Source organism: Oncorhynchus gorbuscha, linkage group LG17 (assembly GCF_021184085.1).
Source record: "Oncorhynchus gorbuscha isolate QuinsamMale2020 ecotype Even-year linkage group LG17, OgorEven_v1.0, whole genome shotgun sequence".
NCBI classification, from domain to species: domain Eukaryota; kingdom Metazoa; phylum Chordata; class Actinopteri; order Salmoniformes; family Salmonidae; genus Oncorhynchus; species Oncorhynchus gorbuscha.
Window position 1 is genome coordinate 4,716,807 of NC_060189.1, and position 15,000 is coordinate 4,731,806.

At 38.5% G+C, this 15,000-nt stretch overlaps 1 protein-coding gene across 4 annotated transcripts in view; it reads right to left on the reverse strand.

Moving 5' to 3' along the window:
* LOC124001217 (E3 ubiquitin-protein ligase TRIM9-like) overlaps positions 1–15,000 on the reverse strand; it is a 132,723-nt gene that overhangs the window by 81,979 nt on the left and 35,744 nt on the right. For all 4 annotated transcript variants that reach the window (XM_046307843.1, XM_046307842.1, XM_046307845.1 and 1 more), the window contains exon 2: positions 8,255–8,350. In XM_046307843.1, coding sequence (XP_046163799.1) covers positions 8,255–8,350 — 96 coding nt within the window. The remainder of the gene's footprint in view (positions 1–8,254; positions 8,351–15,000) is intronic.

Sequence of the window (15,000 nt, forward strand, 5' to 3'; positions counted from 1 at the left end):
TCACCATACTATATCTATCTGTATCAGTATCACCATACTATATCTATCTGTATCAGAGTGTCACCATACTATATCTGTCTGTATCAGTATCACCATACTATATCTATCTGTATCAGAGTGTCACCATACTATATCTATCTGTATCAGTGTCACCATACTATATCTATCTGTATCAGAGTGTCACCATACTATATCTATCAGTATCACCATACTATATCTATCTGTATCAGAGTGTCACCATACTATATCTATCAGTATCACCATACTATATCTGTCTGTATCAGTATCACCATACTATATCTATCTGTATCAGTATCACCATACTATATCTATCTGTATCAGAGTGTCACCATACTATATCTATCTGTATCAGTGTCACCATACTATATCTATCTGTATCAGAGTGTCACCATACTATATCTATCAGTATCACCATACTATATCTATCTGTATCAGAGTGTCACCATACTATATCTATCAGTATCACCATACTATATCTGTCTGTATCAGTATCACCATACTATATCTATCTGTATCAGTATCACCATACTATATCTATCAGTATCACCATACTATATCTATCAGTATCACCATACTATATCTATCAGTATCACCATACTATATCTATCTGTATCACCATACTATATCTGTCTGTATCAGTATCACCATACTATATCTATCAGTATCACCATACTATATCTGTCTGTATCAGTATCACCATACTATATCTATCAGTATCACCATACTATATCTATCAGTATCACCATACTATATCTATCAGTATCACCATACTATATCTATCAGTATCACCATACTATATCTATCAGTATCACCATACTATATCTATCAGTATCACCATACTATATCTATCTGTATCAGTGTCAACATACTATATCTATCTGTATCAGAGTGTCACCATACTATATCTATCTGTATCAGTGTCACCATACTATATCTATCTGTATCAGTATCACCATACTATATCTATCAGTATCACCATACTATATCTATCTGTATCAGTGTCACCATCTATATCTATCTGTATCAGTGTCACCATACTATATCTATCTGTATCAGTATCACCATACTATATCTATCAGTATCACCATACTATATCTATCTGTATCAGTGTCACCATCTATATCTATCTGTATCAGAGTGTCACCATACTATATCTATCTGTATCAGAGTGTCACCATACTATATCTATCAGTATCACCATACTATATCTATCTGTATCAGAGTGTCACCATACTATATCTATCAGTATCACCATACTATATCTGTCTGTATCAGTATCACCATACTATATCTATCTGTATCAGTATCACCATACTATATCTATCAGTATCACCATACTATATCTATCAGTATCACCATACTATATCTATCAGTATCACCATACTATATCTATCTGTATCACCATACTATATCTGTCTGTATCAGTATCACCATACTATATCTATCAGTATCACCATACTATATCTGTCTGTATCAGTATCACCATACTATATCTATCAGTATCACCATACTATATCTATCAGTATCACCATACTATATCTATCAGTATCACCATACTATATCTATCAGTATCACCATACTATATCTATCAGTATCACCATACTATATCTATCAGTATCACCATACTATATCTATCTGTATCAGTGTCAACATACTATATCTATCTGTATCAGAGTGTCACCATACTATATCTATCTGTATCAGTGTCACCATACTATATCTATCTGTATCAGTATCACCATACTATATCTATCAGTATCACCATACTATATCTATCTGTATCAGTGTCACCATCTATATCTATCTGTATCAGTGTCACCATACTATTTCTATCTGTATCAGAGTGTCAGCATAGTATATCTATCTGTATCACCATACTAAATCTATCTGTATCAGAGTGTCACCATACTATATCTATCTGTATCAGTATCACCATACTATATCTATCTGTATCAGAGTGTCAGCATAGTATATCTATCTGTATCACCATACTATATCTATCTGTATCAGAGTGTCACCATACTATATCTATCTGTATCAGTATCACCATACTATATCTATCTGTATCAGAGTGTCACCATACTATATCTGTCTGTATCAGTATCACCATACTATATCTATCTGTATCAGAGTGTCACCATACTATATCTATCTGTATCAGTGTCACCATACTATATCTATCTGTATCAGAGTGTCACCATACTATATCTATCAGTATCACCATACTATATCTATCTGTATCAGAGTGTCACCATACTATATCTATCAGTATCACCATACTATATCTGTCTGTATCAGTATCACCATACTATATCTATCTGTATCAGTATCACCATACTATATCTATCAGTATCACCATACTATATCTATCAGTATCACCATACTATATCTATCAGTATCACCATACTATATCTATCTGTATCACCATACTATATCTGTCTGTATCAGTATCACCATACTATATCTATCAGTATCACCATACTATATCTGTCTGTATCAGTATCACCATACTATATCTATCAGTATCACCATACTATATCTATCAGTATCACCATACTATATCTATCAGTATCACCATACTATATCTATCAGTATCACCATACTATATCTATCAGTATCACCATACTATATCTATCAGTATCACCATACTATATCTATCTGTATCAGTGTCAACATACTATATCTATCTGTATCAGAGTGTCACCATACTATATCTATCTGTATCAGTGTCACCATACTATATCTATCTGTATCAGTATCACCATACTATATCTATCAGTATCACCATACTATATCTATCTGTATCAGTGTCACCATCTATATCTATCTGTATCAGTGTCACCATACTATATCTATCTGTATCAGTATCACCATACTATATCTATCAGTATCACCATACTATATCTATCTGTATCAGTGTCACCATCTATATCTATCTGTATCAGTGTCACCATACTATATCTATCTGTATCAGAGTGTCAGCATAGTATATCTATCTGTATCACCATACTATATCTATCTGTATCAGAGTGTCACCATACTATATCTATCTGTATCAGTATCACCATACTATATCTATCTGTATCAGAGTGTCAGCATAGTATATCTATCTGTATCACCATACTATATCTATCTGTATCAGAGTGTCACCATACTATATCTATCTGTATCAGTATCACCATACTATATCTATCTGTATCAGAGTGTCACCATACTATATCTGTCTGTATCAGTATCACCATACTATATCTATCTGTATCAGAGTGTCACCATACTATATCTATCTGTATCAGTGTCACCATACTATATCTATCTGTATCAGAGTGTCACCATACTATATCTATCAGTATCACCATACTATATCTATCTGTATCAGAGTGTCACCATACTATATCTATCAGTATCACCATACTATATCTGTCTGTATCAGTATCACCATACTATATCTATCTGTATCAGTATCACCATACTATATCTATCAGTATCACCATACTATATCTATCAGTATCACCATACTATATCTATCAGTATCACCATACTATATCTATCTGTATCACCATACTATATCTGTCTGTATCAGTATCACCATACTATATCTATCAGTATCACCATACTATATCTGTCTGTATCAGTATCACCATACTATATCTATCAGTATCACCATACTATATCTATCAGTATCACCATACTATATCTATCAGTATCACCATACTATATCTATCAGTATCACCATACTATATCTATCAGTATCACCATACTATATCTATCAGTATCACCATACTATATCTATCTGTATCAGTGTCAACATACTATATCTATCTGTATCAGAGTGTCACCATACTATATCTATCTGTATCAGTGTCACCATACTATATCTATCTGTATCAGTATCACCATACTATATCTATCAGTATCACCATACTATATCTATCTGTATCAGTGTCACCATCTATATCTATCTGTATCAGTGTCACCATACTATATCTATCTGTATCAGTATCACCATACTATATCTATCTGTATCAGTATCACCATACTATATCTATCAGTATCACCATACTATATCTATCTGTATCAGTGTCACCATCTATATCTATCTGTATCAGAGTGTCACCATACTATATCTGTCTGTATCAGTATCACCATACTATATCTATCTGTATCAGAGTGTCACCATACTATATCTATCTGTATCAGTGTCACCATACTATATCTATCTGTATCAGAGTGTCACCATACTATATCTATCAGTATCACCATACTATATCTATCTGTATCAGTGTCACCATACTATATCTATCAGTATCACCATACTATATCTGTCTGTATCAGTATCACCATACTATATCTATCTGTATCAGTATCACCATACTATATCTATCAGTATCACCATACTATATCTATCAGTATCACCATACTATATCTATCAGTATCACCATACTATATCTATCTGTATCACCATACTATATCTGTCTGTATCAGTATCACCATACTATATCTATCAGTATCACCATACTATATCTGTCTGTATCAGTATCACCATACTATATCTATCAGTATCACCATACTATATCTATCAGTATCACCATACTATATCTATCAGTATCACCATACTATATCTATCAGTATCACCATACTATATCTATCTGTATCACCATACTATATCTGTCTGTATCAGTATCACCATACTATATCTATCAGTATCACCATACTATATCTGTCTGTATCAGTATCACCATACTATATCTATCAGTATCACCATACTATATCTATCAGTATCACCATACTATATCTATCAGTATCACCATACTATATCTATCAGTATCACCATACTATATCTATCAGTATCACCATACTATATCTATCAGTATCACCATACTATATCTATCTGTATCAGTGTCAACATACTATATCTATCTGTATCAGAGTGTCACCATACTATATCTATCTGTATCAGTGTCACCATACTATATCTATCTGTATCAGTATCACCATACTATATCTATCAGTATCACCATACTATATCTATCTGTATCAGTGTCACCATATATATCTAGATGTACTATTGTTAAGTGACTGTCCCACTGGATGTCATAAGGTGAATGCACCAATTTGTAAGTCGCTCTGGATAAGAGCGTCTGCTAAATGACTTAAATGTAATGTAATATCTATCTGTATCAGTGTCACCATACTATATCTATCTGTATCAGTATCACCATACTATATCTATCTGTATCAGTGTCACCATCTATATCTATCTGTATCAGTGTCACCATACTATATCTATCTGTATCAGTATCACCATACTATATCTATCTGTATCAGTGTCACCATACTATATCTATCTGTATCACCATACTATATCTATCAGTATCACCATACTATATCTATCTGTATCAGTATCACCATACTATATCTATCTGTATCAGTGTCACCATACTATATCTATCAGTATCACCATACTATATCTATCTGTATCAGAGTGTCACCATACTATATCTATCTGTATCAGTGTCACCATACTATATCTATCAGTATCACCATACTATATCTATCTGTATCAGTGTCACCATACTATATCTATCTGTATCAGTGTCACCATACTATATCTATCTGTATCAGTATCACCATACTATATCTATCTGTATCAGTGTCACCATACTATATCTATCTGTATCAGTGTCACCATACTATATCTATCTGTATCAGTATCACCATACTATATCTATCTGTATCAGTATCACCATACTATATCTATCAGTGTAACCATACTATATCTATCAGTATCAGTATCACCATACTATATATATCTGTATCAGTATCACCATACTATATCTATCAGTATCACCATACTGTATCTATCTGTATCAGTGTCACCATACTATATCTATCTGTATCACCATACTATATCTATCAGTATCACCATACTATATCTATCAGTATCACCATACTATATCTATCTGTATCAGTATCACCATACTATATCTATCTGTATCAGTATCACCATACTATATCTATCTGTATCAGTATCACCATACTATATCTATCTGTATCAGTATCACCATACTATATCTATCTGTATCAGAGGGTCACCATACTATATCTATCTGTATCAGAGTGTCACCATACTATATCTACCTGTATCAGAGTGTCACCATACTATATCTATCTGTATCAGAGTGTCACCATACTATATCTATCTGTATCAGTATCACCATACTATATCTATCTGTATCAGTATCACCATACTATATCTATCTGTATCAGTATCACCATACTATATCTATCAGTATCAGTATCACCATACTATATCTATCAGTATCACCATACTATATCTATCAGTATCAGTGTCACCATACTATATCTATCAGTATCAGTATCACCATACTATATCTATCAGTATCACCATACTATATCTATCAGTATCAGTGTCACCATACTATATCTATCAGTATCACCATACTATATCTATCAGTATCACCATACTATAGCTATCTGTATCAGAGTGTCACCATACTATATCTATCTGTATCACCATACTATATCTATCAGTGTCACCATACTATATCTATCTGTATCAGTGTCACCATACTATATCTATCTGTATCAGAGTGTCACCATACTATATCTATCAGTATCACCATACTATATCTATCTGTATCAGTATCACCATACTATATCTATCTGTATCAGTGTCACCATACTATATCTATCTGTATCAGAGTGTCACCATACTATATCTATCAGTATCACCATACTATATCTATCTGTATCAGTGTCACCATACTATATCTATCAGTATCAGTATCACCATACTATATCTATCAGTATCAGTGTCACCATACTATATCTATCTCTATCAGTATCACCATACTATATCTATCAGTATCAGAGTGTCACCATACTATATCTATCAGTATCACCATACTATATCTATCAGTGTCACCATACTATATCTATCAGTGTCACCATACTATATCTATCTGTATCAGAGTGTCACCATACTATATCTATCTGTATCAGAGTGTCACCATACTATATCTATCTGTATCAGAGTGTCACCATACTATATCTATCTGTATCAGTGTCACCATACTATATCTATCAGTAGCAGTATCACCATACTATATCTAATCAGTATCAATAATATATCAGTGCCATTTAGTATCACCATACTATATCTAGTATCGCTTTTATATATCTATCAGTAGCAGTATCACCATACTATATCTATCTGTATCAGTATCACCATACTATATCTATCTGTATCAGTGTCACCATACTATATCTATCAGTATCACCATACTATATCTATCAGTATCACCATACTATATCTATCTGTATCACCATACTATATCTATCAGTATCACCATACTATATCTATCAGTATCAGTATCACCATACTTTATCTATCAGTATCAGTATCACCATACTATATCTATCAGTATCAGTGTCACCATACTATATCTATCTGTATCAGTATCACCATACTATATCTATCTGTATCAGTATCACCATAGTATATCTATCTGTATCAGTATCACCATACTATATCTATCTGTATCAGAGTGTCACCATACTATATCTATCTGTATCACCATACTATATCTATCAGTATCACCATACTATATCTATCAGTATCACCATACTATATCTATCTGTATCAGAGTGTCACCATACTATATCTATCTGTATCAGTGTCAACATACTATATCTATCAGTATCAGAGTGTCACCATACTATATCTATCTCTATCAGTATCACCATACTATATCTATCAGTATCACCATACTATATCTATCTGTATCAGTGTCATCATACTATATCTATCTGTATCACCATACTATATCTATCTGTATCAGTGTCACCATACTATATATATATATATCTGTTGTTGCCGGGTGACTCTTGAGGCAAAGTTCACAGGTTAAATGTTCTGTATGTGTCAGTAAGCTACAGTTCCTAAAAGATGACATGAGGGGAGGAGCTATGGATGTAGGAGGGGTTTAGGACGGCATGTGGGAGGGGCTATGAGTGGCTATGGGAGTAGGGGGGAGATGCTTGTAACGGCGAGAGGAGCGACTTGGCTTGCGTCCCAAATGGCACCCTATTCCCTATATAGGGCACTACTTTTGGACAGACTGATAGGCCCTGATGAAAGTAGTGCACTTCATAGGGAATATGGTGCCATTTGTGATGTACACTATGACAGTGTAGGCAGTACAGTGTGTACCTGGATGTGCTGCACCATGTTCCTCAGCTGAACCAGGAACTCTTTGGCTTCTGTAGCTCGGTCCGACAGGATGTTGAGGGCCTGGGACAGCTGGCCCTGAGGAGGAGAGGACAGAGAGAAAAACATGGTCAGAGGACAGAGAGAAAACATGGTCAGAGGACAGAGAGAAAAACATGGTCAGAGGACAGAGAGAAAACACGGTCAGAGGACAGAGAGAAAACATGGTCAGAGGACAGAGAGAAAACACGGTCAGAGGACAGAGAGAAAACATGGTCAGAGGACAGAGAGAAAACATGGTCAGAGGACAGAGAGAAAACACGGTCAGAGGACAGAGAGAAAACATGGTCAGAGGACAGAGAGAAAACATGGTCAGAGGACAGAGAGAAAACACGGTCAGAGGACAGAGAGAAAACATGGTCAGAGGACAGAGAGAAAACACGGTCAGAGGACAGAGAGAAAACACGGTCAGAGGACAGAGAGAAAACAGTCAGTATTGGGCACATCCACATCCATATCCACTGGTAGAAAACGTAGCAATTGTCATACTCGAGTAAAAGTAAAGATAACTTAATAGAAAATGACTCAAGTAAAAGTCACCCAGAAAAATACTACTTGAGTAAAAGTCTAAAAGTATTTGGTTTTAAAGATACTTAAGTATCAAAAATACAAGTGTGAATAATTGAAAATTCCTTATATTAAGAAAATCAGAAGGCGCAATTTTATTTTTATTTTTTCTTTACGGAGAGCCAGGGGAACATTCCAACACTCAGACATCATGTACAAATGAAGCATGTGTGTTTAGTGAGCCCTCCAGATCAGAGGCAGTAGAGATGACCAGGGATGTTCTCTGTTTAGTGAGTCCTCCAGATCAGAGGCAGTAGGGATGTTCTCTGTTTAGTGAGTCCTCCAGATCAGAGGCAGTAGGGATGACCAGGGATGTTCTCTGTTTAGTGAGTCCTCCAGATCAGAGGCAGTAGGGATGTTCTCTGTTTAGTGAGTCCTCCAGATCAGAGGCAGTAGGGATGACCAGGGATGTTCTCTGTTTAGTGAGTCCTCCGGATCAGAGGCAACAGGGATGACCAGGGATGTTCTCTGTTTAGTGAGTCCTCCAGATCAGAGGCAGTAGGGATGACCAGGGATGTTCTCTGTTTAGTGAGTCCACCAGATCAGAGGCAGTAGGGATGACCAGGGATGTTCTCTGTTTAGTGAGTCCTCCAGATCAGAGGCAGTAGGGATGACCAGGGATGTTCTCTGTTTAGTGAGTCCTCCGGATCAGAGGCAACAGGGATGACCAGGGATGTTCTCTGTTTAGTGAGTCCTCCAGATCAGAGGCAGTAGGGATGACCAGGGATGTTCTCTGTTTAGTGAGTCCACCAGATCAGAGGCAGTAGGGATGACCAGGGATGTTCTCTGTTTAGTGAGTCCTCCAGATCAGAGGCAGTAGGGATGACCAGGGATGTTCTCTGTTTAGTGAGTCCTCCAGATCAGAGGCAGTAGGGACGACCAGGGATGTTCTCTGTTTAGTGAGTCCTCCAGATCAGAGGCAGTAGGGATGTTCTCTGTTTAGTGAGTCCTCCAGATCAGAGGCAGTAGGGATGTTCTCTGTTTAGTGAGTCCTCCAGATCAGAGGCAGTAGGGATGACCAGGGATGTTCTCTGTTTAGTGAGTCCTTCAGATCAGAGGCAGTAGGGATGACCAGGGATGTTCTCTGTTTAGTGAGTCCTCCAGATCAGAGGCAGTAGGGATGTTCTCTGTTTAGTGAGTCCTCCAGATCAGAGGCAGTAGGGATGACCAGGGATGTTCTCTGTTTAGTGAGTCCTCCAGATCAGAGGCAGTAGGGATGACCAGGGATGTTCTCTGTTTAGTGAGTCCTCCAGATCAGAGGCAGTAGGGATGACCAGGGATGTTCTCTGTTTAGTGAGTTCACCAGATCAGAGGCAGTAGGGATGACCAGGGATGTTCTCTGTTTAGTGAGTCCTCCAGATCAGAGGCAGTAGGGATGACCAGGGATGTTCTCTGTTTAGTGAGTCCTCCAGATCATAGGCAGTAGGGATGACCAGGGATGTTCTCTTGATAAGTGTGTGAATTGGACCATTTTCCTGTCCTGAAAAGCATTCCAAAATGTAACGAGTACTTTTGGGTGTCAGGGAAAATATATGGAGTAAAAACTGCATTATTGTCTTTAGGAAAGGGGGATACCTAGTCAGTTGTACAACTGAATGTATTCAACTGAAATGTGTCTTCCACATTTAACCCAACACCTCAATCAGAGAGGTGCGGGGAGCTGCCTTAATCGACCTCCACGTCTTCTGTGTCAACGAAAACATTTTCTATCATAGTAGCTCAAAATTGATCAGAAGTTACTCCTCTGCTTTGCTCTTTGCAATTTTGTGTTGTTGGTTTTCCTCCTCCTTGTACCCCTGTTTTTACAGAACAGTACCCTGCATCTCACAAACGTGTCCTTTGTCTCTGTGATACTGTAATTCTTGTTCTTTGTTGATACGAACCTGCAACCAGTCAACATCTATTGATCAGTCAGTACTGGTAATAAATGGAAAGCACAATGTTCAGGGCCATACAATGTGTCCATTGTACAGTATACAGCCTACAATGCACTGTACTACTGTATCCATTCTCAGACTTTCTCCTTCCCACCTTCAACAACCTGTTTGCTCTCTGAACTGGCTTATATTGGTTGTGTCATTTGAAAAAGGTTAAATCAATTTTGAGTGGTTGTGTTCAATCAATGACATATGTTCTCTATTTGTATTTGATTGTTGCCACTTGTGTTTACCAGTATGGATGACATGTGCATTAGAGTGCAGAATGTGTTTTGAGAATGAGAATGTGTTTAGAGTTTTGCTGAAAAGTCTAAGTGAGATCTGAAAATGGTGTTTTACCATGTGAAATGGTTTAAGGCATTGACAACAGACTGCATCATTAGCTAAATGAGTCCAGGCAACTGAGAACTGTAATGGTTTGAGGTGTGGTGAAGGAGAGTCGGACCAAAATGCAGCGTGTAGATTGCGATCCATGTTTAATGGAAAAATCACACGTAAACACGAATCAATACAAAAACGTAACGAAAACCGAAAACAGCCTATACTTGTGTCAACTGCCACAGACCAAGGACATCAGGACACTAAGGACAATCACCCACGACAAACTCAAAGAATATGGCTGCCTAAATATGGTTCCCAATCAGAGACAAGGATAAACACCTGCCTCTGATTGAGAACCACTCCAGACAGCCATAGACCTTGCTAGATCACCCCACTAGCTACAATCCCAATACATACCAAAACCCCAAGACAAAACACACCACAATACAAAAACCCCATGCCACACCCTGGCCTGACCCAATACATAAAGATAAACACAAAATAGTTTGACCAGGGCTTGACAAGAACTTTGTTCAGCCAATGGGTTTTAGTGTTTAAGCAATTGAGAAAAACTGTAAATAGATTATAAACAAAAGTGAAATATATATATATATTTTTTATTAACAGTAAACATTACACTCACAAAAGTTCCAAAAGAATAAAAGACATTTCTAATGTCATATTATGTGCAAATAGTTAAAGTACTAAAGGGAAAATAAATCAGCATAAATATTTTTTCTTTAAAGGTTGCCGTTTTCTTGTGGAAACAGGTCACAAATCTTGCTGCTTTGATGGCAAACTGTGGTATTTCACCCAATAGATATGGGAGTTTATCAAAATTGGATTTGTTTTCGAATTCTTTGTGGATCTGTGTAATCTGTGGGAAATATGTGTCTCTAATATGGTCATACATTTGGCAGGAGGTTAGGAAGTGCAGCTCAGTTTCCACCTCATTTTGTGGGCAGTGAGCACATAGCCTGTCTTCTCTTGAGAGCCATGTCTGCCTACGGCGGCCTTTCTCAATAGCAAGGCTATGCTCACTGAGTCTGTACATAGTCAAAGCTTTCCTTAAGTTTGGGTCAGTCACAGTGGTCAGGTATTCTGCCACTGTGTACTCTCTGTTAAGGGCCAAATAGCATTCTGGTTTGCTCAGTTTTTTTGTTAATTCTTTCCAATGTGTCAAGTAATTATCTTTTTGTTTTCTCATGAATTGGTTGGGTGTAATTGTGTTGCTGTCCTGGGTCTCTGTGGGGTCTGTTTGTGTTTGTGAATTAAGCCCCAGGACGAGCTTGCTCTTCCCCAGTTTCTTCTCTGTAGGTGATGGCTTTGTTATGGAAGATTTGGGAATCACTCCCTTTTAGATGTTTGTTTTCTGGATTTGGATAATTTAGCGGGTATCTCTATCTATCTATCTATCTATCTATCTATCTATCTATCTATCTATCTATCTATCTATCTATCTATCTATCTATCTATCTATCTATCTATCGGCTTATCTATCTATCTATCTATCTATCTATCTATCTATCTATCTATCTATCTATCTATCTATCTATCTATCTATCTATCTATCTATCTATCTATCTATCAAAAGAACATCATTGAGATTAGTCACACGGCGTCTGTGTCGACCCTCGACAGAGGAGCAGTTGAATGATTGTTGTTTCTGTCTCTTTACCACCCTGGGGACAGAGAGGGCTGAGCTTGGTGCCCTCTACACTCTTTCTGATGTGTTCCATATCCTGACATAACAGGAAATGCCTCTGCTTTAGCTGACACACAGACCTCCTTGTTTGGATAACGGGGGTCGGGGTAGGGGGATGGTGGGGGTCGAGTCCATAAAATTGGAGTTGTGTGAACAGAGGGGTTTATGGAGTGAGGGGTAGCAGCCTGTACACACACACACACACACACACACACACACACACACACACACACACACACACACACACACACACACACACACACACACACACACACACACACACACACACACACACACACACACACACACACACACAAACACACACACACCTCCTAACACCAACCCTGGGAAAGTTTTGCGGTTGAGTGAACTGACTGGAGATCAGCCAAGTGGAGACGAGTTATCTTTCAGGAGGACTGATGTGGAATAGAGAGGGTAACTCTGCATCGACCAGTCAGAACACAATCCTCTAGTCTAGGATCAAATCAAGACATTACTACAGACCCGGATTAATTCCCGGGCTGTGCCACAACCGGCCTTGGCGACGCACAATGGAAGCCAAAATAGGTTTTCTAAAACAATGAGGACTCGGTATGTTGTGGGTCTCCACTGTTTTGTGTGTTCTTCTCCTGTTCTTCCCCTGTCGCGTGTTCTTCCCCTGTCGCGTGTTCTTCTCCTGTCGCGTATTCTTCTCCTGTCGCGTGTTCTTCTCCTGTCGCGTGTTCTTCTCCTGTCGCGTGTTCTTCTCCTGTCGCGTGTTCTTCTCCTGTCGCGTGTTCTTCTCCTGTCGCGTGTTCTTCTCCTGTCGCGTGTTCTTCTCCTGTTCTTCTCCTGTCGCGTGTTCTTCTCCTGTCGCGTGTTCTTCTCCTGTCGCGTGTTCTTCTCCTGTCGCGTGTTCTTCTCCTGTCGCGTGTTCTTCTCCTGTCGCGTGTTCTTCTCCTGTCGCGTGTTCTTCTGCTGTCGTGTGTTCACTACTGTCGTACCAAGTTTTACACCTATTGGTTGGGAGAGAGGAAGCTGATCCCATAGGCTCATAGAGTGAGGAACGTGCATTATTGGGAAAGGGGGAGATACCTAGTCAGTTTGCACAACCCAATCGAATCGGAGAGGTGCAAGAGTGGAGCCTTCATCAACATCGTCAGCGATCATCAGGGAGCAGTTGTTGTGGGAGTTAACTGCCTTGCTCAAGGGAAGAACGGCTATTCGGTTACTGTCTCAACACTCTACCCAATAGGCTCCCTGCTGCTGTTCGTACAGGCTCTAATGACATTCCACGCATGGCTAAACAGGAAAGAGGAGAATGGTTACTGTCTCAACGCTCTAACCAATAGGCTCCCTGATGCTGTTCGTACAGGCTCTAATGACATTCCACGCATGGCTAAACAGGAAAGAGGAGAATGGTTACTGTCTCAACGCTCTAACCAATAGGCTCCCTGCTGCTGTTCGTACAGGCTCTAATGACATTCCACGCATGGCTAAACAGGAAAGAGGAGAATGGTTACTGTCTCAACGCTCTAACCAATAGGCTCCCTGCTGCTGTTCGTACAGGCTCTAATGACATTCCAAAGTTAATTATGTCACGCTTACCTGATGAGGTTAAATGAGCTATCAGACAAGCCTTCCCGATTGAACTTTCATAAACTACATTGCACTATGTAAGGAATAGGCTGTCATTTTGGACACATTTTTATGTCATCCCGAGTCTAGGCATCTCATGTGAACCACACCGACCAACGGGAATAGAGAGATGACCTTTGGCCCTTGGGTTTTGGGAAACCATGACAGCTGCTGCTAACACGACCCCAATGCATCAGAGAGACAAAGAGAGAGAGAGAGAGAGAGAGGGATAGAAAGAGAGACAAAGAGAAAGACCAAGAGAGAGAGAGAGACAAAGGGAGAGACAAAGAGAGAGAGAGAGAGAGAGAGAGAGAGAGAGAGAGAGAGAGAGAGAGAGAGAGAGAGAGAGAGAGAGAGAGAGAGAGAGAGAGAAAAAGAGAGACAAAGAGAGACAAAGAGAGACCAAGAGAGAGACAAAAGAGAGAGAGAGACAAAAGAGAGAGAAAGAGACAAAGAGAGAGAGAGAGAGAGAGAGAGAGAGAGAGAGAGAGAGAGAGAGAGAGAGAGAGAGAGAGAGAGAGACAGAGAGAGAGAGAGAGACA